General features: G+C 38.4%; 1 protein-coding gene across 1 annotated transcript; it reads left to right on the top strand.

The window, feature by feature from the left end:
* Positions 1 to 2,448: 2,448 nt before the first annotated feature.
* ap2s1 (adaptor related protein complex 2 subunit sigma 1) lies at positions 2,449 to 10,864 on the top strand. Its single transcript, XM_082503321.1, has 5 exons — positions 2,449 to 2,611; positions 3,156 to 3,305; positions 3,704 to 3,817; positions 8,676 to 8,735; positions 9,325 to 10,864. The coding sequence occupies exons 1-5, from the start codon at positions 2,609 to 2,611 to the stop codon at positions 9,424 to 9,426; spliced, it is 429 nt and encodes a 142-aa protein (XP_082359447.1). The 5' UTR covers positions 2,449 to 2,608; the 3' UTR covers positions 9,427 to 10,864.
* Positions 10,865 to 10,872: the final 8 nt, after the last annotated feature.

Here is a 10,872-nt window from a genome sequence, read left to right as displayed (position 1 = left end):
GACAACAGCCTGTACTAAGAGCTCAAACAGATGTTTAGTGTCTAGCAGTGAGACCCTCTCTTGAAATTCTTTCTCTCTCCCCCTGTTAGTCCTTCCTTGAACTCTCAAGAACATGCAATTCCGATCTGGTAATCTAAACTCTGTGTGATATGAAAACAAATAGTTTGTGTGGCCGTAGAACTCAATTTATTGTTTTGAACTGGAATTTGGCACTTTAGGGGATATTTAAGACTAAACCTTCGTAAACAATAGAGGCATCGTGTTTAAAGGTTATTACTGTATTCAACCTCCTGGAGTGTTGGATAGCAGAATCAAAACATAGCAGAAAATCATTTGTAATAAAAAAAAATAGGAAAGAAATTATGTTGTTCTTACATAAGTTATTAAATTGAAGTACATAATGTGCACTATGTGTGTCCTGACAAGCTTGAATTGTGACCCATCATTAAATACACAGTCAAACAGGGTTCAAGGTGCACTGTCCTGTGTTTGAGTAAGTCCACACGCTTCTGTCCAATTGCATTACTCACTAGGTTCTCAGCAATATTTGCATGACCCCAATCACACGGACCAAGATTAGCTGGGGTCAAAGTGTGTGTTGAATAATGTGCCTCTGTTTTACATCCCTTTCGCCTACCTCCACTTGTTTTTAAAACAGGCCAAGGTCTTGCGACTATCACAATTCATTGCTATGCAGTGCTGCTTATGCGTATAATTCTTATATAACCACCATGGCAAATTTTATTTTTATTTTACTCTAAAATACGCGACAGAATCAAAACACAGCTGCAAGCATTATACAGAAGAAAAACACTGCACTTTTTGTTTAATCACTGGTTGGTTTCCTCTTTCATTTTATTATTATTTTTTCCATCCCACTTTCAGTCCTCGTTGTATCTGCAGCTAAAATATGTCTCAGTCCCAAGGGCAGCGCATTCCTCCACTCACAGTTGTGCAATCCCTGACAATCACAGTCCCCCATCCCCCCCACCTCTGACTCCCTAAACACCCAGAACAGAGGCAAGCTGTCCAAGCTGTCTGGGCAATGTTCTGCGGTGAATTGGCTGCCCAGGCAGACCAGTAAACAAACTCTGACTCTGCAGAAAACAACCTCCAAAAATAATGTAATCTCAAGAGGGTGCAAATAAGTTATATAGGCTATTGCTACTTTTCAGCCTGTAATGAGTTTGGGTATAAATCTTTTGTATTCTACAAATCTTCCTTTTTGTTCATATGTCTTTATGCTAATTATACGCAATAATCTAATATAATTAAGTGGATATAAATAAAACAGTTTGATTAACTGTGTATGTGACAAATACACTATCACGTTTGGGGACTTTTTTACATTTAGTAAGTCTGTATGTGAGCAATTTTCACCATGTGTATAAACAAATAGAGCAGACAAAAGTCTCTTTGGGCTATGATGATGTGATCTGTAGTGAGATCAGGCAGCACGTGGAAGAGAGCCTGGAGAAGTGGAGGTATCCTCGGTAGAGAAGAGGAATGAAAGTCAATAGAAGCCTGACAGAATAGACATGTGTGAATGAGACGGAGACCGATTTAACAGTGAAGGTGACAGACAGTGCACAATAGAGAAGAAGAATAGAGTGCAGGCAGGGTGGAGTGGGTGAAGACGAGTGTCAGGGGTGATTTGTCACAGATGGATAGCGGCAAGAGTGAAAGGGAAGATATAGATGTATGGTTTAGAGATGGTGGCCCTTACAAAAAGACAGGAGTCAGAGTTGAACATCCTCAGATTTTCATTGGGAGTGGGACCAGGAGGGATAGGATAGGAAATCAGTATATCAGAGGGACAGCTCGGGTGAAGTGCTTTTGAAATAAAGTTAGAGAGCCAAGGGTGTGATGTTTTGGACATGTGAGGCGGAGGGATAGGTGATATATTCGAGAAAGGATATTAAATATGAAGCTGCCAGGTAGGCAGACAACAGGAAGATCTTCGAGAAGGTTAATGGATGTAGTGATGGAGGACATACAGAGGACTGGTGTGACAGAGGAGTATGCTAGGCAAGGGGAGATAGGAGATGAAGGTAAACGATTCACTATGGCGACCCTTAAAGGGAGCAGCCAAAAGAAGAAGTGTTAACCAGTCTAAGAACTGACAGGAAATTGCCCAAGAGAACAGTGACATATTTTTAAAAATCAATTTTATAGTATTAGGATACTATAAAAAATAGATAACAAGTGAAATGCAATACTTGTGAAATTATTCGACAGGAAGTGCTTCCGGTAGTTCTTTCAGAAAAGAATAAAACCTGAAACAAACACGAAAAACTACAAAAATATTTAAAGAGATGGGCTCTTTGCTTCTCATGTGATCCACTGCACGACTCAATACGAGACGCCACACAGGGATGTTGGTTGTTGTAGTTCTATATTAAAATCCATTGCTTCTAAATGTGACAGGAAAAACTACAATCCCATCATGCAACGTGACGCAGCCATAGTTTTGCCACTTCCTATTAGCTTGGAGAAGATAGCGGACGAGCGGTCATAAAATATCGATGTATTAATGTGAAAATTATTGCACACTTACTTGGGAACCTGCTGCTTTGGAGTCTCTAAGGTTTATATTTGGGAGGCGAAAATGGTAAATATGTCTCAAACGAACTATGTTGTATTTTCTTCTCATGTCAGTAGCATTTGTCGTTTGGTTGCTAGCATCTTAGAGTTCGCCAGATCGGCTATTCCATTCAGTGAGTAGAAAACGATAAGCTAACTGGGACGCCAACAATTTTAAATCAAGATGTTTTACCAAACAACTATCAGTTTACTGAAATAGATCGATTTTATTTTGCCGAGTTCTCCGAAAACGATGCTGTCAAAATGAATGGGTGTGGTTTAGCTAACACTATGTTTAACTGTCGATAAGCTGTAGATAAGCTAAGGGTAGCTACAGTTACTTGTAATATATCTTACATATTAAAATAGTTGGATACCTAAATGGTAAGTATCTCCAAAGTTATATTATGTACGACAGCTACTAATAGGCAAAGTAAGATTATATTGTGTGTTGCTAATGAGTCATTTCTGGGAGTTTCATAATTCTGTCAGTGTCAAACTGCTTAATATTGGATGTTAGGGACAAGTAAAGAATGCCTCATTTATTTATTTTTTTGTCTTGTTTCTTACAGATCCGCTTTATCCTCATCCAGAACCGAGCGGGAAAGACACGACTGGCCAAATGGTACATGCAGTTTGATGATGATGAGAAACAGAAGTTGATTGAAGAAGTGCATGCTGTCGTTACTGTCAGAGATGCCAAGCACACCAACTTTGTGGAGGTATGGGATTAGGCAGTGCCGCATGTACCCACATTTTCTTTTTTCAAACAATTCTTTGACGTGCTAGAACAACAACCTCTTTTCTCTAATCCTGTATAATGACACAGCTGGCCCAGCTCCTTCACTACATAGATATTGCAGGCATTATCTCTTAACATGTTTTTTTTCTATGTTATATGATAACTGAATGAAATTCTAGTGGAATACAACATCACATGAAAAGAGAACCCCTTTAGTGGATCAGGTTTTTAATGCTGTTAAAAAAAAAATCAGCATGAATGTATGCATACTGGGTGTGTTTTACCGTACCGTGGGAGCTTCAGCCCTGGTAAATCTGCTGCTGTTGTCATAATATGCGAGATTAAGCTCTTAAGAGGATTTTTCTGTTGTTCTCACAGTTCAGGAACTTCAAGATCATTTACAGACGTTATGCTGGTCTGTACTTCTGTATTTGTGTGGACGTGACTGATAATAACTTGGCGTACCTCGAGGGAATCCACAACTTTGTAGAGGTAAATGAAACGCGCAATATATAGACCTAGTAAGTGAGCTATGATAATTTAGTTGTCATGGTCTGATGGTTTTCAAGAATGTCTCTCAATGATTTTGTTCAGAGGCTATCATCCTTCACTGGCTTGGAGCTCCTTTAGAACTTCTCTGGGTTGTAAGGATTGCAGTAAAATTACATGTAGTAAAGGTCTTTAGTAGTTAAAGTTGAAGTATATACAGTGGAAGTGAAAAAGTAAAAAAAAATATAAACTGGATTACAAAGAAGCGGAGGAAAAGAATATAAATTAGTTAAGCATTATTATGTACAGCTAAACAGAATCCACGTATTATTTACCAGCCTATATACATTTATAGCTAAATGCACATATATTTCAATATTATTTTTTAATCTTTACATAACACAGAGAACAGGAAGAAAAACAAAATCCCCTCTTGCTTCTTTCATTAGTCTCCACTGGTATTCTCAGTTTTCACCCTGGCTCAAAGCATCCCATATTCAGCAATTAAATTCTGCCATTTATTTTCAAAAATATCTTTATTTTGATATATTTCCTCTGCCCACATAATGATGCTGTTATTCAAGTATTTACCTTCCACATAATAGAGGACAATTGTAAAAACTGAATTGGTAGCAGAGATCCACTATGCTGTGATCTGACTTCCTGCTGATAAAATCTGCATAAGACTATAGAACTACAACATTATACTATAGAATGCCCTATTTTTGAAGCATATTCCCAGTAAGCAAGTATCTATAAAATAATTCAACCTGTGAAATTCAAATTTAAATATCAAATGTAGTTATGCAGATATAAACCCTTTCTTCCATGGCATACATAAGTCCAATTTTAAAAGATGATATGTTTTCTTTTTTATCTGTTGCTTCTGAAGAGCACATCATTTAGTTTTTACATTATTATAATATTGTTTCCCAAATGTGAAAGCCATTCTGGATTTCAAATAACTCGGGTATAAAGGATGCTTTAAATTCAGAATAAAGTGCTACCTGAATTTCTGCATTTTTAAAAGTCTAACTTATTCATAGTTTTTAGTGAAGTCAGATTGTTTTCTATAAATCTGACTTAGCCGAAACTCATACCACAGCTTGTATCTATAGTTTAAACTTTTAGCACGACGCTGTATTTCAGTACAAATTCCAGAACCTATTAAAGCTATGTTTACGTCACATTCATTTTACAGTCTTGGGTGTATCATTTTTGACTAGTGTTAGTGTTATACCATGCTGGAAAAAAATGTTATCGTTAAAATATTGATAGATTTGATAACGCCTTGCCACATAGATACACTGCAGTGCCAAAAGGCAGTATTGCACTATTTTATGACCTGGCTCAAAAGTCACAGCATGAAGGCTGATCCCAGAGTTTCTAAAAACACAGATTTTATTTTAAAGTACTTAAAATTTCAGCAAAAAATGAAAGGCCAGAGAGCATAAACACAAGAAGTGCCATCCTCCTAAGCCAACCTCAGGCATGGCTTTATCCAATCTCTGTCACTGCAAGACAAGTAGAGGTTTCAGATGGGTGTACCACCTCCCCTACTCAAAAAGGTTCTTCCAAGATCCCCAAATAAAGAAAAGACCTCTCTGGAGTCTTCTGGTTCTTGATATCCTAGATCTGAAATACAAATAGGGAAAGCAGGACAATATGTGTGCCTTGCAACGGTGGCATACTTATTCCAATCAAGCTAAATCAACCCTGGAAAGAAGATTAAGCCAGCAAAAATCTCCCAGAACACTCAAAGCGCTGTATAGATGCCTCATTCACCCATTCACACAAGCACTTTCTTCTGTGCGTAAGTCCTTTCCATCTACCAATCACACACATTTATACTCCGGTTGGCTGCATGGGAGAGCAACTTGGGGTGGATTTGGCATGCATACTGGAGGAGCCAGGGATCAAACCAGTCACCAACCTTCCGATCAGTAGAGGACTTGCTCTACCTCCTGAGCTGCAGCCACTCCCATATTAAGAAAACTACTGTCTGACCACTACACAGAAAAACTTAGTCCTTTTAAAATAATTTAAATGGATTTAATCATTATGAAGATCACACAAATTGCTACACTGCATACACGATAGTAACATGCGATCAACCCAAATTGGAGTATAACACCCGCAAACCAAAATGATTACTCAGAAATGTTTGCAACTGAAACCAATAGTAGTAACTAATAATCTCAACTAGGGCTGCCACAAACGATTATTTGGATAGTCGACTAGTCACCGATTATTTTTGCGATTAGTCGACTAATCAGATCATCATCCATTGGACGTAAAACGTACAGCTTATTGCACCAGCAGCATCTGCTCTAATATAACTATCATTAGCTTACAGCTTTAAGTGTTTAAGGTCTGTGCTAACTAAAAATAAAGACAAGATGATAGTTTATTAAATTTTAATGAAATTTGCAGATTGTTTCGGTGAAGTTTAATAAACTCCTTGCTATCTAAAATATAACAGGACACCAGAGTATATTCTCGAGCATCTCACACTTCTGATAATCAGCTGTCTGCTTGATGTTTATTTAGCTGTGTAAAAACTATAACTTTAATCTCAGCCAAACCGATTTACTCAGGAACAAATAAAATACTAAAAAAAAGCCAAACAATAACATTGTTAAGTTATCTAAGTGACTTATATATCATGTTTAACCTGAGTAGCGAAAGACAGCGGTGGGTTTGAAAACAATTTGCCAGGAGTCCGGTGTTCTCACGGCTCTAGTGAGCCTAGCCCCCGCCTAGCTATCGAGCTAGTGGGTAACAGACGTCTCTGAAAACGTCGGAGCGCTTTTGAAAATATGTGGTGTCCTGATAAACTGAGCAGATATTTGAGGTTTACACAGCTACATTCTCGCCTGAAAATATGTTAAACGTTTATTTTGTGACCCAGAAAGAATAATAAGAGTAACATTAAAACTAACTAGCTGCCGCCATTGTTGGAAACTGAGCTGGGCTGCGCTATGAATTCTGGGACACAGCTTCTTCTTCTTCGGGGTTTAACGGCAGCTGGCATCCTTGTACATGCAGTGCTGCCATCTTCTGTTTCAGTCCGTTATTACACTCTTAAATCCTACTACTTATTCCTGCGTCTTTTGGGATCTTACAAAGCTTCAAACGACGCGTCGACTATTAAATTAGTCGTCGACGATTTTGATAGTCGACGTAATCGTGACTAGTCGACAAATCGTGGCAGCCCTAATCTCAACCAGAAGTGATCTGTTGTCCCCACAACATAAATAGTCACATACCAAGTGGTTCTATACCACAGAAGGTTACTATAGCCACAAAATTCAGTATCACTCCCCACGTTGATCACAGCAACAATTGTTGCTTAACACCACAGTTACCATTATTACCTGGCCAACAACAATTGCAAGTGATCCAAATGAAACTGACCAACTTCTCCAAAACACTAAAGGTCACAGCACAAAACATTCACCTTATCGTTAGGCTTAAAAAAGGCATGTTCACACAGAGACATAACTAAATACCACATGCCATCTCAAGAAAAGACCTACCTGCTATAAACACAAGGGCATAACTTTAGACTTTTCCTGCTCATAAATGCTTGGAACAATCTTGTCACTCCTCTGCTCCTCCACTTGGACCGCTAGCGCTGGCCATAACTACGGCTTGACAGACTGACCACGCGCACCACACACATACTTTTTTTTCTTCTTTTTCGAACCTTCGGATCATGTGCGTGCCGAACTGTGGAGTGGGGACCGGTTCGGATTACGGATCAATAGTGATCTGTTGCACCACTAGCCATAACTAATGAATGCCCTCAAACTGCTGTCAGAATTCCCTCCAAAATTCAATGTCGCTGGTTTCATTTTGAGCAACTCTGAACCTAAAACACCTAAACAGATACAGAACTAACTTTACCCATCTAGTCTTCAGTGGCGCATCAGGTTCGAGACAAGTTATGCTGCCTTCATGGACTTTAATCAACAGTTGATATGAGATAGTTATTTTTAAAATGGTTGAACTCCTTTGTTATCAAGCATTTAGTTTAATCAGTGATTTAGAGAGCATAGGTAGATCACGGTGATTGTCTGGACACATCAGTCAGCTTGAGTGTGCTTTCCTCTAAAGCTTAGTTTAACATCTCTTTATTTTTCTAATCATTTAGTCTTTAAATGATGTGGTAGCAATTGAAATTGTGAGCTTAAAGTACAATCTAGTGTTTGCCACTAGCTAAGACAAACAGTAGACCATTTTTTGTCCAGAGCACCCGGGAGTGAAGGTCATTTGATGTAATGTTTGACTGTGAAGGAATGCACATTACGGTATTCTCAAAATGAGCTGTCTTACTTTCTAGCTGGCAAGCTTGTTATTACATAAAGCCCCATCTAAACACCAATGAAGGGTTTTTAAAAAAATTATTATTATTTTAGTCAGTGAAAATATTCTCATAAAAGATACCATGCCACACTTTCTATTAGCTCACAGCAGGATTTGCTCACAGGCTGGTTTTAACATTCATTGTAGCAAATACAAGGGGTCAGTAATTCTGGCTTTGTAAATGAAACCGTATCACTGCTCGAAATGATCTCCTGTGGAAACGAGATGAGGCCAGACTCACATTAATTTTAAATGGCCACATTTTAGATGTAGTAGATATAAGTGTATTACATGGTTTTCAAGTGGATTCTGCTGCTGCTACAGCATCACATAATTTCTGCACTAGTGCATCACATTAAGGTAGGTGTGTGTGTGTGTGTGTGTGTGTGTGTGTGTGTGTGTGTGTGTCTGTCTTACTAAAGTAGTCTGTTTGGATTCTTATCTGATTGAATTGAAAGTCTGTATTTTCAATTGCTCCTTTGCTTCTTGGAAGGTGCTGAATGAGTATTTCCACAATGTGTGTGAGCTGGACCTTGTGTTCAACTTCTACAAGGTAAGCATATTGAGAAGTGAATTCTTCCCCTTTGTTTTTAAGAGTCTTGATATCCAATTAAAAAGACCTTGAACAGAGGAGGACAAAAGAGAGCTCTGAAAGTGCTTTTTTTAGTATAGTGCCATGGTAACTGATATAATAATCACAGGGTTTTTTTTCTTTTTGATCTTAAATACTTTAGTGGGGGTGGATTCTTTTTTCTTTTCATAAATGCTTAAACTCCCTTGACCCACCTGCCGCTAGTGTTAATTGCTAATTACCTAAAAAGCATGTGAACATCCGCCCACATGCTTTACTCTAACACCGCTCATGTATGACATGGCCAGAAACCAACAAATAAGGTAAATCAGCTGTTGACAACTACAACCTCTTTCACAAACTACAACACACCTGAGAAAAGCAGGTGATGGAAAGAAGAGTGACTCATCTTGTCAGGTTAATTTCTTTGTCACTCTGGTTATTTTTACACAATGATGACAAATAGCAGGCTGGATGACTACTTTGTGATATTTGTACTCTGTTTTGAATCATCTTAATATCCTCAGTTTCATCACAGTGTTGGGCTCTGTCCTCTGAATTGTGTTTTAAGGTGTACACGGTGGTGGATGAGATGTTCCTGGCGGGGGAGATCAGGGAGACCAGTCAGACAAAGGTCCTCAAGCAGCTCCTCATGCTCCAATCACTCGAGTAAAAAAGAAGAAGAAGAAAAAAAAAAGTCGATAACCATCTATCTTACCTGGATACTAATCTGCTGCCCTGGCACCCAAAACATCTTGCTCATTTTTTTTGTATCAGTCTGAAATGGACATTTGTCATGTTCCTGTCTCTGCACAGCCAACATTTACCGGGACTTCAAGGGAAAGGGGGGAGGGGGTGTTTAGTAAAGAAGATTAATATTGTTTACATATGGATATGAGTCCAATTAATCTTTTGTCACAAGTCTATATGTTGCAATATTCTGCACCCGTCTTACTGGTGAGGATGTTTTGAAGGCTATACAGCACATTTCAACAAGTTAAAATTACATATACTGCCTTAGTTACACTCAGCTGTATTCTGTTTTTCTTCTTCCACAAGCCAGTGGCCACAGAAATGAATTATTCCTGTAGTAACCACAAAGTAATTGCATCTATCTCTGTGCAGTGTGGAAACAAGTGTCACACTGCTCTCTTCTGCCCTCCTCTCATTAACCTAAACATGTATTTAATGGCACTACTGTGACTAACAAGCACCATAGAGACTGCCTATAATGACCCCTGTGCATTGAGAAGTTATAATAGCCTCGCAGCCTTTTCTATAAGTAATGTTAAGCAGGTCTTGGAAGTTTTAGGATATTCATCATGGCTGCTGCGCAATTTATATCTGGATTGGAGTATAGGCAAACTACGGAAACCTCTTCAGACCAGTTGACCCAGCACAGCTAGTTCAATTGAATGGAGTGTGCTTAGAACGAGTGTCGTTCTGACAGTTTGTTATGGCAACCTGTGCTGTCCAGACGTCCTCATGGCTGATGGTGGTCAATAGTATAGGTCATGTTACATCCAATGGTTGCACAGTGGTATGTTGTGATGATTTCGGTTGCTTTTGAAATAATCTTTGTCATTTAATGCAGCTCGTTACATCAAATGGTGCTGGTTGGTTACTCTTAAGAACACTTAAAACTATCCCTAGATACAGAAGGTATATTTTACATAAATCAGTAATGTAAAAATTGCTTTGTATGGTGTGTACATACAGTGTAGCCTGTGTTGAATATTGTGAACACAAATAGTTCCTGCTCACAGTATTTCCATACATTCCTTTGGCATTGCATAAAATGAGTTGAATTTTAAATTCCTCTTAGAAAAAAAAAAAAGCTTTTACTCACATCCTTTTGCTCAGCCTAAATCTTTGACATGGTCATACTAATTTTAACCATATCTATTCACAGGTCTCAAAGGTGGTTTCATATATTCAAGTTTTGTATTTTATTTTATTTTTTAAAATTACGGTAGTGAAATATGTACTGCTTCCCTTCTTGTCCACCTGTGAGTTTGTTGATGAAAGTGATGCGTGTAGTACTGTCTCCTGTTCACTTATGCCAGTATCTCCCTCTTTGTGTAAATAATAAACAGATGAAGTAATGCAAAGGTTTCAG

This window comes from Aulonocara stuartgranti, assembly GCF_965226115.1.
Source record: "Aulonocara stuartgranti genome assembly, chromosome: 14".
NCBI classification, from domain to species: Eukaryota; Metazoa; Chordata; class Actinopteri; order Cichliformes; family Cichlidae; genus Aulonocara; species Aulonocara stuartgranti.
The sequence above is the reverse complement of the archived record's forward strand: the minus strand, read 5'-3'. Positions and strand labels throughout refer to the sequence as shown.

Bases quoted from the DNA above. Each gene is read 5' to 3' on its own strand.
- ap2s1 (XM_082503321.1), top strand. The intron at 3,306-3,703 runs GTATGGGATTAG...TTGTTCTCACAG, and splicing joins AGCACACCAACTTTGTGGAG to TTCAGGAACTTCAAGATCAT. The intron at 3,818-8,675 runs GTAAATGAAACG...GCTTCTTGGAAG, and splicing joins GAATCCACAACTTTGTAGAG to GTGCTGAATGAGTATTTCCA.